The sequence below is a fragment of the Podarcis erhardii genome (genome assembly GCF_964252035.2).
Source record: "Podarcis erhardii genome assembly, chromosome: 2".
In the NCBI taxonomy this organism is placed as follows: Eukaryota; Metazoa; Chordata; class Lepidosauria; order Squamata; family Lacertidae; genus Podarcis; species Podarcis erhardii.
The window spans coordinates 124,258,174-124,278,793 of NC_138498.1; the positions used below are offsets into that span (position 1 = coordinate 124,258,174).

The window sequence follows — 20,620 nt, forward strand, 5'->3', positions numbered from 1 at the left end:
TAGTAGTCGAAGCAGAAAATAGCCAGGGCTTGAACCCCTATGGGGGAGACTGTGGGCAGTTAGGGTCTCAGCCGGTATCTTTAAAACTCGATACACATTTACAAATAGTCTATGAGAAGAGAGATGATTTAGGCAGATGATTCTTGATGAGGATCAAAAATGCAAGACTAGGAGAAAACTTAGAATATGGAAGGACATGACTGAAGTTTTTGTTTTGGACTGGACATGGACATTGATTTTACATAAGAGATAAGAGACGAATGGTCTCAGGAAAATTAAAGTTGTAGATAAAGAGAACTTGGTAAAGTTTTGTGCCGTCTACAGAGTATCGTAATGCATGAGATAATGGCCTCACGTAGGCATTTTCTGTGACTACAATATAAACCCAAATTCTGGTGCTAAAAAATAAATTCCTGATGTGAGCATGTGCTCAGAGGAATCCTGGGCCTTAGTTCTGAATTACGCATTGGGAGATTGCTGCAGTAATCAGCTCCAGTGTGCTTACAGGCATGCTTTGAGTATCTGTTTGGCTGATGTGAAAACAGGATGCTGGACTACATTAGCCTCATTCATCCCAACACGGGTGCAGGGCTCATGTGATGTTCTTATGATGCCCCTCCCCATAGTCATTATTTTGCACCAGGCTCCAGTTGAGCTAGAAGCTTGGGCTTCTAGTTAAAAGCAATTTAGACCCTGAGAGTCTAATAGTGCTAATAGGGGCAGAGTTGAGAATGTCATCTTATACTTACCTGGCAGGGGAGACACCTTGATCATGAAGGAGGTTTTCCCATGGTGAGGCTCATCCATTGCACTGCGGGTGTGCTGACCCCTGCGATTTCCCCAAATGCGGGAAACTCGACTGCATAATTTGTGGTAGGGGGGACTGCATTCGCGCTTTCCCCTACACACACACAAAAAAAGAGAATTTCATCTTAACTGGCAGCTCCCATTTTTGCTTGCTTGACCCATCTGCTTTATCCAGCAGTGCAGGTGTTAAAGGATCGGGTCCAAAAGGGACGCCCAATGCCCAGAATGAAGAAATGGCACCTAGTGGTCAGCGGCAGAACAAGCAGTTTAATGCAGAGTCAAACAGCAATAAGAGAAGGGAAGAGAAAATGGCTCTCTCCTCCCCTTAAAGAACCAGGGTGTTTAGCATATGAATATTTACAATAGGTGGTCATTTTTCCAAGGAACGTGAAATGGATCCAAGTCCTGGTTACTGAGTCAGATACACAAAAATAAGACATGGCATGTTCACAAATGATGAAAATCCACTACCTCAGCACAAAGGAGGAAGAATGGTGGGCAGATTAGGATGGTCCAACATTGAAGATGTCAGACCCCCCTGCTTGAGGAGACGATGTGTGATAGCACAAGCACACGTGACATCACCAGTGTGCAGTGGGCACCCATAATGTTGGGTGGAACTCGGCATGCCTGATTTTGAACTCCCCTTTGGGATTTTTATGTTGTGAGCTGCCCTGGGATCTTTGGATGAAAGACGGTATACAAACCACAACAACATGGATATGTAAGCTGGGTGGGCCTCACCAAATAAATTGGGATACTGGATAAAAGCTTCACTGGGGCTTCAAAGGGCTGAAAGTTGCTGCAGTTGTCCGTAGAAGCATTATTTCCTTTCCAACAATATCTCTAGTGTTTGGAATGTATTTGTTGTGCTGGAGAGACAGATAGGGGATATCAGTGGTGTATGGCACCACTAACTGAGCTGGCAGAGATGGTCTCTGGCATGGTTTTGGAGGACCATGGCCATGCAGAAATTGCCATTGGGCCCAGTTGGTACAATCATTGGACTTACTCAAATGGGCACACACTTCAATTCAAGATTGGGATGCTGCAGTGTACTCTCTCTGGGTCTTTTAGTGAGAGATTCAGTACTTTTGTTGGCTTTTTGAATTCATTATATAGGTCCAACATCTGCTTAAAAACCTCCAGGGAAGGAGAGTCTCTTGAGAGAGACCTTTCACTGCTCTTACTGTCAGAAAGTTTTTCCATCTGTCTAGTGGGAATCTTGTTGCGTGGCGAGTTCCCGCCTTCCCCCGAGGAAATAAAGACACGGACACAAGAATTCAGGTTAATGGGTCAAATTAGGCCACAACTTTATTGATTACAGGAATTGAGTGGTATTGGCTTAGGCATTGGTCCTAACTATTAACCAGCTAGAGGCCGGAAGGGTTAATCACCAGAGGGAGGAGTCCTGCTGAGGCACGTCAACTAGGACCTCCCCCGGGCGTCACCACGTGGGGGCGTGCCGTGGGCACACACCTCCCTAGGCTTAGGACAAGGCCACACACCCCGGAATCCTTTACCGGACTACCCTTGCTTGGGGGAAGGTGATGGCACTCCTTCCCCCTTCATTTGCATAACAATAGAACAGTACCCCTACCAATGCCTAACCGCCAATACCGAAGAGTTGTGACAGTTTGCTACGAGGTAGGTGAAAACCAAATGGCTGGAGCCAATCTGCCATTTGGGAAAATTCCTACCAGGCCCCTTGACGGCGACCAACCGGAGTTCATAGCAACATCAGAGAACCTATCCTAAAAAGGGGGTGGGATGGGCGGGAAAACTGGGTCAGCTGCAGCAGTGGAGGAAAAGAGGAAGAGCCTCGGCTGCGGCAGGTTTAAATTGCCGAGGCCCCGCCCCCGGAGCCAGCCGATTGGCTGGCCCGGGGTATGACACGGGCGGGGATTCCCTTAGGTATCATGGGGGCTGGAGCCAGCCCTGCGAATGTGGGGAAGGGACGTGCCACCCGCAACCCCACCTCCTTGTTTATTGCGAAAGTGGCTTTTCCTGCAACTTGAAGCCATTGGTTCAACTCCTACCTTACAGGAGAAAACACACTTGCTCCATCCTCCATGTGACATCCCTTCAGATATTTGAAGATGGCTATCATATCTCTCCTCAGTCTCCTTTTCCAAGGCTAGATATACCCAGCTCCTTCAATGGTTCTTCATAAGGCTTGGTTTCTAGACCCTTCATCATTATAGTTGACCTCCCCTTGCAGTTGAGTCAATTTATATGTTATCGCTCCTTTGGAGGTAGGAAAATAGAATGTAGAGAAAGTTCTGCTCTCATCTCCAGCTTGTGGGCTTCACTTTGTGTCAACTGGTTGGCCATTGTGAGAACAGGATGCTGGACTTTGTGGGCCTTTGGCCTGATCCAGCCTTAGGGCTCTTCTGATGTCAATCATGTTCTGCCAAACTCACCTTTACCCTTGATGATCAGTGGCACGCTATTGAGTAAACATGTTTTCTCCTGCTCTGCACCTGCTCCCATCAAGTTTCAGGGGAGATCTTTCTTCCCTTAACAATAATCAGAATCACAGTGATCTATTTTTATTCTTTCCTGAGTCCACGTAGCCCTCACCCCACCTGTTGAATATTGCCTTTGGGTTCAATAAGGTAAATATCGTAATTAAGGGTAGCAGGAAGATTTTTATCCCACTGTGCCTAAAAGGCTGGATGTATAAGATACATATTGTGCCAAAAAAAATCTTGGAGGCCAAGACATAGAGCAGGTGAAGTGGGAAGGTACATCTGTGTGATGCTGCCTTCTAGATCAGAAATTTTGACTGACGTCCTCAGCCTTGCCTAGAACAGGGAGCAGAGATTGCACCCTCTCACCTTCTTGGTGCTAAATAGATGCTCCACCTCTGAACCATCACCCTTCAGCTCTGAGACCGGAGCTGGACACCTCCCTGTATTTGTCAATTCACTGCAATCTCTGATTTGCAATAACTTGGGGCTCATTGCATACAGCAGCTAGTGTTTGGTGGAGCAGCTACAAGGAAAGCATAGTAGGTAGACCCAGAATGATAATACTACTTGTGTTCCTGCCTCTTGCAACCAATGGGTTGCAGCTGAGGGCAAAATGCCCACTGAACACGATCAAGGAGCGAATGTTGGCTTCAAATTTTTACCAGCTAGCAGACCACCTCATTAGTGGAGTCACATCTCAAAGATTCTTTAATGAGCAACATCCATTCACCTTCTCCAGCACCCCTGTCAGCAGACTTAAGTCGTAAGTAATGATGCATTGCTGTATTTCTGCTTCCTATCTATTCTCCCTTTCCCATAATACCCTTGTTTTCTGATACCCTTGAAAAAATTCCTTTTGTTTCATTCTGTTCAGTTGGGGGAAAGCCATTTTTCAAAGTATTTTATAATGCATTTTATGTAATTAGTAGTAGTATTTTTGACATGTACTGCTCTCCAAAGCATAACTTGTTTTCTAAAAGGTAGGAAGTGTTGTGGGATGTTTTTGAGTTGCAGGTTTTTTTGGTAGTAAATAAAATGGGAACACAATTCTTTTCCCATGCACAACAAAATCTATGCAACTGCAAATCGTATATGTCAACTGTGCTTAGTCATTTGCAATGCAGCCTGGGGGTCAATGTGGCTCAAGGGACTTTTGGTAGGTCACCAGAAATGAGGCTGATTTGTGTTCTGATCTTCCCTCCATATTCCCCCCTTGCAAAAATTCTGTAGACACAGGTATAGGTAGACCTCTGTCTCACTCTGCTCTACCACTTGGTCTCTTTTCCTAGTTGCTTTGATTAATACAAAAAAGAATATGAGGCTGACTGTGTGACATACTTTTTTCGCAGCTGGGTGGATAAGAAGAACTCACACGTTATTTCCTTCTCCCTTGCTGTTCGGGATATTAATCACAACCCCAGTCTCTTGCCCAACATCACCCTGGGCTACAGCATCTATGATACCTTTTGTGAGGGAAGACTGACTTCTGACTCCATGACAGACCTGCTTGCTGGTGGGAAAATCAACATTCCAAACTACACCTGTGGGAAGCAGAAAAGGCTGCTAGCTGTTCTTGAAAAGAGTGAATTTGATATCTCCACACACATTGCAAACATGTTAGGAATCTACAAGATCCCACAGGTAATCAATGGGTCCAAGTGAAACATACCTGGCAATATTAGCCACCTTGTTGTTGTTGCTGCTGCTGCCATCTGTCTGTCTTAAAAGACGATGGCGTGAGCCTCTGGGATGAAGTCAAACCACTGTGTAAGTAGTATCATAGTGACCTCCACAGTGCACAAGCCTAGGCAGTGGGTATGGAGGTCCTGGGCTGCCCAGACAACAAGACCTCCCTCTCAGCCTCACTGCTGTGGTCCAAAGGAAAGAAGAGCAATGCATTTGGCACAAGCTTGGCTGCAGGATTTTCTGGAAGGAGGCAAACAAAGCACCACTCAGCTGGTGCAGGATTTGTGCAGGGTTTACTCCTTCGCCTTTTCTTCACCCAGATGTTGGAGGGTATGAAGGGTTATGGAACTCCCTTGCAGTTGAGGACAGACAGGCCCCTTTCCACTGTCTCTCTAGGGCCTACTGAAAACTTTTCTTTTTTTTATTGCAGCAGGCATTTTAATTGAAGTTTGTTATATAGTTTTACCTTCTTCACTGTTTTTTATTGAATCTTTTTTAACTGGCTAGAGAATTTTGCTTTTTTTGTTTGTTTGTTTTTAAATATATTTTTATTAAGTTTTACAAAACAAATTTAAATTTAAACAAATCATTCACCTCTTCATTTAGGATTCCCTGAATCCTTTGACTTCCCTCCACCCTTCCGTTATCACTCTTTTTTTCCAACTGTTTATCTTATTTTCTTTAATTTGTTAAATGAATAATAATCCAATTTTCCATGGCTTTTCGTACATTACAAGCATTACTCAAAACATGCCAAAGTTGTTTACAGTCTTCTCTTAAATTCATTATAATTTTTTCCTATACCTTCTTAGAATTCTTCTCTTCCTGATTTCTGATTTTCCCAGTCAATTTTGCCATCTCTGCAAAGTCCATCATCTTCACCAGCCATTCGTCTCTGGTTGGAACTTTCTCTTCTTTCAATATCTGGGCCAGTAGCATCCACGCTGCTGTTCTGCTCCTTCAGAATCTCTGTACCTAGAATGCCTAACAAAAAAGCCTCTGTTTTTTTCACAAATATTGTTTTAAACATTTTTTTCCAACTCATTGTAAATCATTTCCCAGAATGTTTTTGTTATCTTGCACATCCACCACATATGGTAGAACATGACACCTTTTTCTGTACATTTCCAGCAAACATTGGGAGCAGTTCTCTATATTTTTTATAATTTTGCGTGTGCTAAATACCACCAATATATCATTTTCATATAATTTTTGTCTTCCCTCCATAGTTTCTCCCAAGATGAAAATTGGACATTGTGCCCAATATCTTGTGTCTATCGTATCACTACTGATTTGACTTCATCTTTAGTATGCCACTCTAGCAACAATTTATACATTTTAGAAAGTAACTTCACATCATTTCTCAATAATTCTTTTTCAAACCTTGAAATTTCTGTACTAAATCCATTTTTCTTATCTATTTTTAACACACCATTTACTTGGTGATATTGCAACCAGTCGGTAACTAACTTTTCAATTTCAGTTGGTGTTCTACTTCTATGAGCAACTCTATATAACGTATTTTTCGCTCTATAGGACACACTTTATCCCCTCCAAAAATGAAGGGGAAATTTGTGTGCGTCCTATGGAGTGAATGCAGGCTTCAGGTGGCTATCTGCAAGCCTTCGGAGCACTCCGAAGGCTTGCAGATGGCCGCCTGCAGCCTGAAGCCTGGGGAGCGCAGTGCCAACTGCCACTGCGCTCCCTGGGCTTCAGGCAGCTATCCGCAAGCCTTATGAGCCCGGCGGGAGTTCCTGCCGTGCTCTGAAGGCTTGCGGATAGCAGCCTGTTCTCCGCAAGCTCTGGGAGCGGCGACAAGTTTGCACGCAATCTCGCCACCTCTCCTGGACCTGTTCTGGGGGCTGGGGTCGGGGGAAGCTCGGGCTTCCCCTGCCTCTGCCCCACGGCTAAAAACGAAGCCGCTCGGGATGGATCCTGCTTGCTATCTTGGCTTCTTTGCTCTTTGGGGCTGGGGGGGAAATAATTTTTTTCCCATTTATTTCTCTCCCCCCCCTAAAAACTAGGTGCGCCCTATAGAGCGAAAAATACGGTATGTTGCCCATTTACCTTTCACATTTGTCTTTTTTAGGGACATTGCTTCCACTGGTGAAAACCACCATGGTGTCTTCTATTCTAACAATTTTTTATATTTTCCCCATACACCATAAATGGCTTTTCTTACCAAATGGTTCAAAAATCATTTATGCACTTTTCATACCATAAATATGCATGGCAAACAAATCTATTATCAAGACCCTCAAGGTCTAAGATATGGTTATTTTTCAAAGTTATCCACTCCCGCAGCCAGCAGAGACATGACGCCTCATAATATAATTTCAGATCCGGCAAAGAGAAGCCACCTCTTTCTTTGGTATCATTTCCATAGATTTTTTTCATGAAAGTCCAAGACACATTGTCAAAGGCCTTCTCTGAACCCACAAACATCAATGCAGCCTGCTTTTCATTCCTGATCTCCAGATATTCTATTCTATTAATTATATTCCTTATATTGTCCTTCATCTGTCGTCCAGGTAGAAAGCCTGCTTGATCATGATGAATTAGCTCTTTTAACACCAATTTCAAATGGTTTGCCATTATATTGGCAAACAATTTATAATCATTATTGAGCAGAGAAATCGGCCTATAATTTTTTACTGAAAGCAAATCCGTGTTTTGTTTCAGAAGTAATGTTATACAGTGGTACCTCGGGGTACATACTCTTCAGGTTACATATGCTTCAGGTTACAGACTCCGCTAACCCAGAAATAGTACCTCGGCTTAAGAACTTTGCTTCAGGATGAGAACAGAAATTGTGCTCTGGCGGCACGGCAGCAGCAGGAGGCCCCATTAGCTAAAGTGGTGTTTCAGGTTAAGAACAGTTTCAGGTTAAGAACGGACCTCCGGAATGAATTAAGTACTTAACCCAAGGTACCGGGATTGCCTCTTTCCATCAATCTGGGATTTTCCCTGTGTTCAATATTTTATTCATTACAACCTTGAGCGGTTGTATCAGAAAGTGTCAGGGGACTGCCATCAGAACAGGGGAAGGAGGCAGGGGGGCTGCTGGGATACAGAGAGTCTCCGAAACTCCTGAGGAGCAGCTCCTCTTCCAGTGGTGGGAAAAGCCACACCTCCAGTGAAGAAGAGAGGGAAGGGGCCAGCCAAGCGAGGAAAGGGCTCGAGGGTGCTGCTGAGAGCCCCAGCACCTCACCTTGCCAGGCTGGCCAGGAGGGACGCACGCCACCTCCGTCACCCAGCTTGCACAGAGGGGTGAAACGCAAGGAGGGGGGGAGGAGGCCTGGGGTGCCAAAGTTCTTATTTTGGGGGAGAAGCCAGAAGGGGCCACGCCCAGATTCTGCAAGTGACCAAGACAGACATGAACTTTGTGGATCTGCACTGAAAATAGTTTGCACAATAAAACCTGTAAAAGACAGGTCAGAGTCTTGCCTGGTTACTCACGAGCAACCACCACCAGCATCTGACAGAAAGTCTTGTGGTTTTATATATGTGGCTGATAGACCATCTGGCTCTGGCAATTTATCTAATTTTGAATGTTTAATTCCTTGCTGCACCTCTTGTATCATTATTGGAACTCGATTATTGGCTCAATATAGCTCTGTGTAGAAGACAGGAGTGCCTGGCGTGCTCTGGTCCATGGGGTCACAAAGAGTCGGACTCGACTAAACAACTAAACAACAAGCTCTGTCTTTTAATTGTCTTTTAATATCTATGTATTGTCTTTTAATATCAATTGTCTTTTAATATCTATGTATTATTTTACCTTCTATTTTCAATTTGTTTATTACATTTTGTCCCTTTTTCTTTTTTAATTGCCAAGCAAGCAGTTTTCCTGGTTTATTTGCGAATTCAAAATTTTTCTGCCTTAACATTTTAATCTTCCATTCAATTTCTTGGTTCACCAACATCGAGAATTGTGCCTGTCACATTTTTATATTCTGTTTTATTGAGTTTTTTTCCAGGTTTTTTATTCAATTCTTTTTTATTTCTAATCAGTTCTTCCAAAATGTATTTCTTTTTACCTTCTCTAACTTTTTGGGGGTAAGCACTTTGCTGAATTAAAAAATCTTCTCATCACTGCTTTACTTGTATCCCAGACCATATTAAGTTCTGTCTCTTGATTCAGATTTAATTCAAAATAGTCTTTCAGAATATTTTCTCCTTTTTGCAAAGTTAATTGGTTATCTAAAAGACCTTCATTTAACCTGCACCTAAATGTGGAGTTTTTTTCTCCTTTCAATTCCAGTAACACTGGATTATGGTCTGAGAGTGTCCTTGGTTCTACAGTGGTACCTCGGGTTATATATGCTTCAGGTTACATATGCTTCAGGTTACAGGCTCCGCTAACCCAGAAATAGTACCTTGGGTTAAGAACTTTGTTTCGGGATGAGAACAGAAATCATGCTCCGGCAGCGTGGCAGCAGCAGGAGGCCCCATTTGCTAAAGTGGTGCTTCAGGTTAAGAACAGTTTCAGGTTAAGAACGGACCTCCGGAATGAATTAAGTACTTAACCCAAGGTACCACTGTATTTCTATTCTTTTTGTTCTCAGTGTTAGTTCATTCCATGTCCATATTGAGTCACTTCTTCCAGCAGATTCATTTGGTTCTGAAAAATGGATATATTCTTTTTGAAATAGGTGTCTAAATCTTCAGACATCAATTTTAGGTTCTCCACCATATTGAAAAAAAATTACAGGTAGCGTTCCTTCTTTTGAGTCCATTTTTCTTATTGTCCTGTCCATTTCTAAAGAGACTGCTCCATTTAAATCACCTATTAATATAATCTTTTGATGCATAAACTCAAACAATTTTTCTTCCAGTTCTTAAAAAAAAATCTTTTTTTTTGTCATTTGGCGCATAAAATATATAAATAAATTAGAAAAGATGAAACTGAAAATTTTAACCTGGAATGTTAATGGACTAAAGAATAAATTAAAAAGGCATAAAATTGAACATGTATTACAAAAAGAGAATTTGGACATAATATGCTTACAAGAAACACATGTAGCAAGAAAACACAGAGTCTTGATAAATAAACGATTGGGGATGGACTTTATAACATCAGATAAAACAAAACAAAAAGAGGTTTGGTAATTTATGCTAAAAATAGATATAACCTGAAACAGTTATTTAAAGATGAGAATGGAAGGATGATAGCAACAGAGATAACTTTACAAGGCAAAAAATATATATGTGATAATTGGAATCTCTAATTTAAAGGTCTAATTAAGGGTCCTGTTTATCTTCTTAATTTTCATTCTTTTTTTCTGCTGGATCTGTTTCTTCTTCTGTACCTACTGCTTCAGGCTTTCCTCCTCAATGTTCTTTTTTGTATTTTCTCCAGAACTTCTCCACATCTTGTACACTTTTATATCTTTGCTTTTCCCCTTTATATGTAAACAAGACACCTACAGGGAACTTCCATCTATATGGAATTGTGTTGTTTTTCAATACTTTAGTCAAAGATATATAATTACTCCTTTTCTTCAGCAATCTCATCAGGAATTCTTTAAGAATTATAGTGTTCTTTTCACCAATTGTAAGCCTTTTTTGGTAGTTCAGCTGTAATTCCCTATCTTTAACCATTCATAAATTGAAAACCACCAGGCAATCCCCTTGTAGTTTGCTTGTTTTTGCAAAACTTGATTTTACCCTAAAGGCTTTGTCAATCAATTGACCCAATCCTTCTCCTTCTACCCCCAACCAGCTAGCTAATCCCGCTATAATTTTCTCTCTTATGTTTTCCTCTGCCTCCTCAGCGATCCTCCTGAGGCGTAGAGTTAGTTACTTCTGCTGCATTTCTAGAATTGCAATTGAGTCCCATGTTGCTCCCTGTGTCACTAATTCCATAGTTTCCTCTCTTATTTTTTCTGTTCTCTTTTCAGTTCTCTTCCTTCTGATTGAGTCTTTTTTGTTGTTTTTTGTTGTTTCCTCTAAACCCTGTGCTTTTTTACTCAACTCTTGTATGGATTTTTCCCAGTCTGATGTTTTTGTTGTAAATTCTTTAATCTATCCCATTAAGCCCTCCGCAGGATTGATGTTATGTTCTTCCCAGACATTTTCTCCAATATTCTCTCTTAAGTCTTTTTTCAGATCCATTAAGATATCTGCAATAACTACCTTAGGTTCTGTCTATAGGGTGGATACCCTTCTTGTCTGTGCGGTAGTTGTAGCTCCAGCCTCCAACTGTGGCTTCTTTGATGCCATATTTCCAAAATTGTAAAATTTATTCATATGTCCTACTTTCATTTCTCCCAAAACTACTATATTTCCCACCCTCAAATATTACTTCCACTCTCCCTTAAAAGGTATGAAGGAGAGAGAAAGAACAAAAAAATGAAGAATTTTCCCCCTCCTGTAATTGCCTCTTTTTGCCACTAGGTATCCTTTCTTTTCCTCTCTCCTCCTCACCCCCTCCTACCTTCTCCTTCCTACTCCTCTTTGTTTTCCCTTTGCATTCCATTTCAACTTGTTTAGTCTGCTGATGTTTCCTGCTAATAAGGTGAGTTCTCAAAGCAAAGTCATCTTTTCAAAACAAATCTCTGCTTCTCTACCACTCCTTGCACCATTGCATTTTATAATCCACAAAAGGCAGTGGGGGGGGGGACTGATGAAAAAAGGGGAAAGACCAGTTTCAGGAATGAAAATAAGCATCCATGTCCCCCCTCCCTAGCAAGATAATCAGTAAAAGAATTACTTAATTTTTTTTAAAAAAATTGTTTTATTTCCAAAATCTATTTCCATTTCATCAATAGCTCAGTTATGGCTTCGTTCTTTCGGATAAATTCCAGTCCCCTTTTGTCTACCAAATGCTGCCAAACCAAGAAACACAGTACCAAGGGATAGTCCAACTCCTCCTGCATTTCAGGTGGACGTGGGTCGGCCTCTTTGCTCCAGACAATGAAAGTGGTGAAAGGTTCCTGAGTATCTTAACACATCTGATGAACAAAAGGGAAATTTGTGTTGCCTTCACACAAAGAGTACTACGAAAAACTTGGCTATGGATACCCCATGAAGCACCTGCCCTGTGGAGACAAGTCAGTGTATTTGTTTACTTTGCAGACTCTCAAAGTGGACTTTACATAATCATAGAGGTACAGTCCTTACTTGAAAGGATACAAACTGGGGGGAAAGTCTGGATAACCACACTTCTTCAGAACAAAATGTTGTTACGTGATATTGATTGCCTCCAGTATACCCATGGCTCTTTGTCCTTTGTAATGAAGACCAAAAAAAGGATGAAGAAGGACTATTATGGGCCAATGTCCTTGGCTAGTCAATGGTATTCAGAAGAAGCATTTGATTGTTCATATTCAAAGCATGCCTTGTCTGTGAGGGGTATGACCAAATGCAGAGCGAAGGATAATGTGAAGATGCTGCCCCAGGAAGAGATTGAAAGAATCCTGTCCCAAGACAGCTATGTGAACTACTTGAGTATCCAAACTGTGGCTCAGGCCTTCAATGCTGCATATTCATCCAGGTCAAAGAGGATGTCGATTGTGGGTGAAGGCAGCATGGAACTTCAAAAGCTACAGCCATGGCAGGTATGTCATTTTCCTTTTACAAACTGGAATTCATTGTCCCTGTTCTGGAATCACCATGATAGGATCATCTGAATCTGTCTTGAACTGTGTCAGAACACTGGTTAGTATTGTCTACATTGACTGACTGGCCGCTGACATTTTTTTCACCTGCTGGCAGAAATCCATCAGAGTTTCTCCCATCCTGGTTCCCATGGGTAAGGAATTCTACATGAGTTACAGACGGAGCACAACAGAATTGGCCCATCACTGTATGGCAGGTCAAGATTCAGTGCTATATTCCTGAAGACAGAAGTATTATCCAATTATTTGCAGGCAAAGACAGCAAAACACACAGAGAGATGTGGAGCTCATTGAACCAATGCTCTGATTCAACAGTTACCTACTTCTTAGTAGCCTCCTACACTGCAAAGTTTGGGAATCCACAAAGAATCTAGATCTAACATGAATATTGAGGAGGACTTTTTACAAAATGTAGTAAACACACTTGGACTAGACACTCCCATATTAGACTATCATTAGACAGCAATACACTTGTAAGCTAAGTCCCAGGGGAGTCATGTTGCTCACTGGGACAACACTGTTTGAGCATATTACACTGATCCTGGTCCAGCTACAATCACACTTGCTGCCAATTAGTTTCCAGACCCAATTCAAAGTCCTGGTTTTGACCTATAAACGGTTGAGGACCACAATACCTCAAGGACCACCTCTCTCCATATAAACCTACCCAGACCCTGAGGTCATCATCTGAGACCCTTCTTTGCATGCCTCCTCCTCCAGAGCTCCAGAGGATGGCAATGCAAGAGCTGGTCTTCTCTGCAGTGGCTTCACTGTTCAGCTTTAGGTGCCATGCAAAGCTATTCCTCTTTATCTTGGCATTTATCTGATTAACATTCTATACCCCCTTTCCATGTGCTTTTTGTGAGGGGTTGGGGAGGGTTGTTATTCGTTTGTGGGGTGGGTGTGTTCTTTTTATCTTGTAGTTTGTACCTTTATATTGTGTTTTTATGTTGTGAACCACCGTTATATCTGTGCCATGAGGGGCACCTAGTCCAACCCCCTGCAAATGCAAGGATCTTTCCCCCAACATAGGGCTTAAACTCATGACCATCAGATTGCGTCTCAAGGTCTACCGACTGAACTATCCCTCCAAATCAACTTTTCTAATATACGTAATAATGCTGATTTTGGTCATCTCAAAAATGATGAAGCAGATTGAGGGTGTCTAATAATCTAGTACGGTCAGATGATTCCAGGTGAGAGATACAATGGTTCTTATTCAGAGAAGATTACGATGCAGGGAGAACATGAAACCTGCTAACTCACCGCTGGATTTTCCTCTGTCGTTCTAGCTTCATTGTTTCTTGAAAGAAGTCCATTCATGGAATGTTCTCTGGCATGTGTTTGTGTAAGGCGTTGGGGGAATGTTGTTATTTGTGGTGTGTGTGTGTGTGTGTGTGTGTGTGTGTGTGTGTGTTTTATCATGAATTTGTGATATTATATTCTTATATTCCCTATATATTCGTATATTATTTGATTCCCAGTGTGCCACTCAATATCCTTCTTTACACTGTTTCATCCTGCTGCAGAAAGATGACTTCATCCTTCATAGAACTTAGTGTTCTTCCTTTAAAAAAGCCATGTTCATCATGTTTTACATATTTTCCCATCCTTGACCACTGGTCCTGTTAGTTAAGGATGATGGGAGTTGTAGCCTCAAAACATCTGGAGGGCTGAGTTTGCCTATGCCTGTCTTAGAATCATAGAATTGTAGAGTTGGGAGGGCCATGAGGGTCATTTAGTCCAACCCTCTGCAGTGCAGGAATATATTGCCCAACATAGGGCTCAAATTCAGACTAAGAGTCTTATGGTCTACTGACTGATCTATCCCTTCAAATCAACCATTCTAATTCAGCCCTGCATACTCATTTCTGGATTTTCCTCTGTCATTCTAGCTTCATCGTTTCTTGAAAGAAGTCCAGTTCTACTCTAATACTTCAGCTGATGGACAGTACCTGGATGAGAATGGGACACTGGCCATTGACTTCGATATCGTGAATTGGGTGCTCTTTCCTAATAACTCTCATGATAGAGTGAAAATTGGGAGAATAGAGAGACTAAAGTCCTCAAATCTGAAGTTCACCATTAACCCAGAAGCAATTGTGTGGCCCGAGCAATTTAAGAAGGTAGGAAAGATTGGATCTGTCATTTTATTATCTATGACATCTGCTATGCTCTAGTAACATTTTGAATAGTACATATGAGGCTTTGACTGCAATCTTGTGGATGCTTCCTTGGAGCTAAGTCCCACTGAGTTTGGGTAAACATGTGTAAAATTTCAAAGTAAAGAATCTCCAAAGCAGAGCAGAACACATTTCCCCAACCTGGTGCCCCCTACATATTGTGGACTACAACACCCATGCACCCCAGCCAGCATTGTGGTAAGATATCTGAGGGGCAGCAAGTTGGGTATGGCTGGAGTATAGTAAGGTATTTCACATCTGTTTGGGCATAGAGACATAATACACAAGCAAACTGGGCACCAATTTCTGCACTAGGTGCAGACTTTGAAAGCAACACCAATGTCACTGTTGACAGATGTCATGGCAACAGATGGAGGACTTGTTTTATTGCTGATGTTCGTATGGTGGTTTATGCCATGCTCCTGTTTGTTGTTAACTGTTATCTTAGTATTGCAGTTTGCTATACTATTGTAGCATAGAAATGTGAGATATTAATGTTAAGGGGGATGGGGATGGAGGAACAGAAACACCCAAAAAAAGTATCTTCCATGCAACTCTGCAAAATATAAAGAGAAATGTAATTGTCCCAAAATAGGGCCCGGGGTCAGCTTAGGTCTGTGTCCAAAGGCACAAATTCACCTATCACTTTCTCCTTAGTGCTCAGTTTTCTCTTCATGCCTAGACGGTGCCTCGTTCAAGATGCACAGAAAGTTGTCTCCCTGGATATTCCAGAAAAGTTCAGGAAGGGAAGCCGCCCTGCTGCTATGATTGCTCTCCCTGCTCTGAAGGGACCATCTCCACTCAGGAAGGTAGGAGAGGATCTCAGAGAAAATGGCCTTTGATGGGAGGATGGGGCAAATATTTGAGCCATTCCAAATAAGATGTTAATAACCATAATGAATGAGCAGTTTATATTTTATAGCCCCCACCCCACTCTTTTATGACCTCCTTGCTGGCTGTTCCCTCCCTTCTGTTTCTCTTTCCATTATCTTGTAGCTAGGTAACTCTTGTGTAATCTGCTCAGGGTCTGTGTCTCTCCCTCTTAAGAGAACAGCTGACCTGCCTGAGAATGCAATCCCCAATCCTCTGATTCAGACCATTCCCTGACAGGCACCTCTTTTTCTAAAAAATAGCACTGAAAATGTCACCCCATGAATGAAATGCCCTCTTCAAGGAGGGTTCACCTATTGTCAGCCTGTAATGGTCAGGGATCCCTTTACCTTTTTAATGTCCCCACAGTACCAGGAAACTTAATTTGCCCATCTGCTGCAACTTGTAGAATTTTTCAGGTTTTAATTATGGTAGCTCCTCTACAGAATTTTGTCTTATGGTTTCGACTTCTACTACATCACCTGTACAGTTTTACCGATGGATAGGTGGAACTCCTTCCAGATCTATCCATTAATAAAAAGTAACTCATAAGAAAAACCGAGGATATAAGGAAGGCCTTGCTGCATAGAAAAAACAGCCCTCCCACCCCCCCATGTGATCTCCAGCAACTAGTATCCAAAGGCATTCAAAGGTCGCTTCCAGTGTTGCAGGGAGTACATGTCAATGAATCAGGTACTGGGAACTTTCTTGTTGAGTGAGGGGAAAGTGAGCAAGAGCGCCAGGGTGTATTGGGTTCACCAACTCTGGGGCCTCAAGAGGGTTGTTGTCCTGCCATGGAGTCAGTCAGCACTAGGGCCAGAGTGACCACCTGACAATTTCTGAGAGGTCCCCAGTAGTTCAGGAATGGAGGTAGTGCCACACAATAACACTCCTCCAAGTTCCTTGGAGGAATCATATAATTGTAAAGCTATACGTGATTTTAGAAATAACAACAACAATAATAAAATTTATTATTTCTACCCCACCCATCGGGCGGGGCCTCCCCAGCCACTCTAGGGGGGCTTACAAGAGAAGGTTAAATATACATTAAAACATCAGTCGTTAAAAACTTCCCTAAACAGGGAATAATTGTAGCTTCAATATATTATAAAATAAGTTGGGTCTTAACACATCTGCTTCTCAATATTCAAACATAACAAGAAGCTGCCATTATACTGAGTCAACCTATTGATCTATTTAACCCAAGGTTGAATAATCCAGCGGTCCAGAATTTTTTGTGGCCTTTGCACTAGATCTCAATTTCCCAGGTGAAAAATAGCAGTTGGGTGCTGCTGCCAAGCTGTCAATCACCAGATGCAGTAGTGATGCCAGCTGATTTCATGCTTTAAAGCCCTGATTGCCAGCACTTCAAAGTACAGTGTGGGTCTTTTTGAAAATCCTGTATGAGCAGCTCGACAGCATGCAGACCATTGCTGTTTTGTGACTGATGTTAGGATACTGAACTGGGTTTTGCTCTCTGCAGATGCTGATGACTGCACCAAATGTCCAGAAGATCAGCATCCAAATGAGGATAGACATCAATGTGTCCCCAAAATATCTACCTTCCTGTCTTATGAAGAAAGTCTGGGGAGCCTCCTGGCTTCACTTGCTCTCTCCTTATCCTTAACCACAGGATTTATCTTAGGAATCTTCACTAAATACAAAGAAACTCCCATAGTCAAAGCCAACAACAGGGACCTCTCCTACATCCTCCTCATCTCTCTACTGCTCTCCTTTTTGTCCTCCTTCCTCTTCATTGGAAAGCCAAGGAATGTGACCTGTCTTCTCCGTCAAACAGCCTTCTGCATCATCTTCTCAGCTGCTGTCTCTTCTGTCTTGGCAAAAACCATCACTGTAGTCCTGGCCTTCCTGGCTACTAAGCCAGGGAACAAGGTGAGGAGATGGCTGGGGAAGAGTTTGGCCCACTCCATTGTCTTTTCCTGCTCCAGTGTGCAAGTTCTCATCTGTACCATCTGGCTAGGGATCTCTCCTCCATTCCCAGACTTTGACCTCAGCTCCCAGCTTGGAGAGATCATTGTCCAATGCAATGAAGGCTCTGTTGCCATGTTTTATGGTTCCCTTGGGTACATGGGCTTCCTGGCTGCCATCTGCTTCACAGTGGCTTTCTTAGCAAGGAATCTGCCTGGGGCCTTCAATGAAGCCAAGCTGATCACCTTCAGCATGCTGGTCTTCTTCAGTGTTTGGGTCTCCTTTGTGCCCACTTATTTGAGCACAAAGGGAAAATTCATGGTAGCCGTGCAGGTCTTTTCCATCTTGGCCTCCAGTGCTGGGCTCCTGGGCTGCATCTTCATTCCCAAATGCTACATTATTATATTGAGGCCTGATTTGAACACGAGGGAGCACCTGACAAGAAAAAACTAAACATGGCATTTGATCCTTAGCTCTAGGGGTATCATAAAATTGTACAGTTGGAAGTCCCAGTCAGAATCTCAACTGGAGTACAACTGCTCATTACCCATAGCAGGATTCCATAAGCTGCTTAAGAAGTTGCAAACTGAATGGTTAAAGTACAAAATGTACTTAGCTAAATTATAAAGAAATGACATTAAACTAGCAGCATAAGAGATATCGGTAAAGGGTCCTTTGGGAATATAAGAATAAGAATAATTTATTATTTATTTTTCCAGCCACTCTGGGCAGATTACAGCACATTATGAAACATTATAAAACACCAACCATTAAAAAATTCCTGATAAAGGCTTGACTTCAGGTGTCTTCTATAATTTATGTTGTTCTTTATTTCCTTGACATCTGAGGGGACATGTTCAAAAGGGCGGGTGCCGCTACCGAGAAGGCCCTCTACTTTGTTCCCTGTAATTTGCCTCTCATAGTGAGGGAATTGGCAAAAGGCCCTCGAACGACTGGGGTGGAGGCATTCCTTCAGGTATACAGGGCCGAGGCAGTTTAGGGCTTTAAAGGTCAGTACCAACACTGAATTGTGCTCAGATACGTGCTGGGAGCCAGTGAAGAATCTTTAGGACCAGCATTATACAAAAAGTTTATGAGATGTTTTTGGCAGATGATTCTTGATGAGGATCAAAAATGTAAGGCTAGGAGAACATGGAAGGACATGACTGAAGTTTTGGTTTTGGACTGGACATGGAGGTTAATTTGAGATCGTCAGAAAAGAGATGAGTAGTCTCAGGAAAATTAAAATCGCCAGACCTGGACATAAAGAGAACTTGGCTAAAGTTTTGTGCCATCTACAGAATATCAGGATGCATGTGATAATGGCCTCATGTAGGAATTTTCTCATTTCTATGCCAGCAATTTCAAAGTATAGAACCAAGTGTTTTTAAGTCAAGCTTTTGTCTGCTCTTCAGAAATAGCTGCACCTGGGCAGAATCCGTCTCTCTGGAAATACCTTTGCTGCATTGCATGTGTCAATTTATATTGATCTCTCGTGCTGTTTCCTTCAGATTTCTTCTCTGTATTACAGACTCTAATTTTTGAAGTAAAATCTCTTTTTATGACATTATTTCTGGTGTCTCCCTGTATGTCCTTAATAACTGACACGCCATTCACCAGTCTAGCATCTGTACGATTGCACCTGCAGTCAGACATCTCAGTTTGATTAATCTCACACCAACAGAGGGGTGACCTTAAATTAAAATCCTGCACGACAAACAACAAACAACAAAAAGTCCTTCTCCACCGTACCCCTCAATGAGGCTGCTTCAGTAAAGAGAAATGGATGGGGATTAGGAGTGTAACATTGTGTTACAACCATATAAACCCAAATTCTGGTGCCAAAAATAAATTCCTGATGTGAGCATGTGCTCAGAGGAATCCTGGGCCTTAGTTCTGAATTACGCATTGGGAGATTGCTGCAGAAGTCAGCTCCAGTGTGCTTACAGGTATCCTTGGGGTTTGGCTGATGTGAAAACAGGATGCTGGACTATATTAGCCTTATTCATCCAAACATAGGTGCAGGGCTTATCTGATGTTCTTATGATGCTCCTCCCCATAGTTGTCATTATTTTGCACCAGGCTCTGGTTTAACTAGAAGCTTGAGTAAAGCAAAGTAGGCCCTGAGAGTCTAATAGTGATAGAAGGGGCAGAGTTGAGAATTTCATCTTAACTGGCAGCTCCCATTTTTGCTTGCTTGACCCACCTGCTATATCCAGCAGCACAGGTGATAATGGTTGGGGTCCAAAAGGGACGCCCAGTGCCCAGAATGAAGAAATGGCACCTAGTGGTCAGCAGCAGAACAAGCAGTTTAATGCAGAGCGAAACAGCAATAAGAGAAGGGGAGAGAAAATGGCTCTCTCCTCCCTTTAAAGGACCAGGGTGTTTAGTATCTGAATATTTACAATAGGTGGTCATTTTTCCAAGGAATGTGAAATGGATCCAAGACCAAGTTCCTTGGGAAGATATACAAAAACAAGACATGGCATGTTCACACCTGATGAAAACCCATTCAGCAAAAGGAGGAAGAATGGTGGGCAGATTAGAGTGGTCCAACATTGGAGATGTTGGACCCTCCTGCCGTGGCGGCGATGTGTGACGTCTTTTATTGAAAGATTTAGTACTCTTGTTGGTTTTTGAAATTCATTGTGTAAGCCTATTTCATAGAATCATAGAATCATGAAATATGAATTCATATTTCATAGAAGGGACCCAAGGGTCATCTAGTCCAAATCCTTGCAATGCAGGAATATCAGCTAAGGCAGTCAGAACATGTGGCCCTCCGACCTCTGTTAAAAAACCTTCAGTGGAGGAGAGTCCACAACCTCCTGAGGGAGACTGTTCCACTGTCTAACAGCTCTTAGTATCAGAGGTTTTTCCATCTGTCTAGTGGGAATCTCCTTTCCAGCAACTCGAAGCCGTTGGTTTGAGTCCTACCTTCCAGGCGAAAACAAGCTTGCTTGTGAAAGTTTGTTGGGTCGTATATCTTTTGACCCACTGAGTCTGCTGCAATGGCCCTGCAATAAATTTGATTTATTGCCACTCCAAC

General features: G+C 42.4%; 1 protein-coding gene across 1 annotated transcript; it reads left to right on the plus strand.

Annotated features, from left to right (window-relative positions):
- Positions 1-1,245: 1,245 nt before the first annotated feature.
- Positions 1,246-18,024, plus strand: LOC309335234 (vomeronasal type-2 receptor 26-like; the record flags this gene model as incomplete). The annotated part of the gene is made up of 6 exons (XM_081850108.1): positions 1,246-1,301; positions 4,631-4,922; positions 11,741-12,529; positions 14,485-14,715; positions 15,455-15,581; positions 17,126-18,024. 6 exons carry the CDS (start codon positions 1,246-1,248, stop codon positions 18,022-18,024), a joined length of 2,394 nt encoding a protein of 797 aa, XP_081706234.1.
- Positions 18,025-20,620: the final 2,596 nt, after the last annotated feature.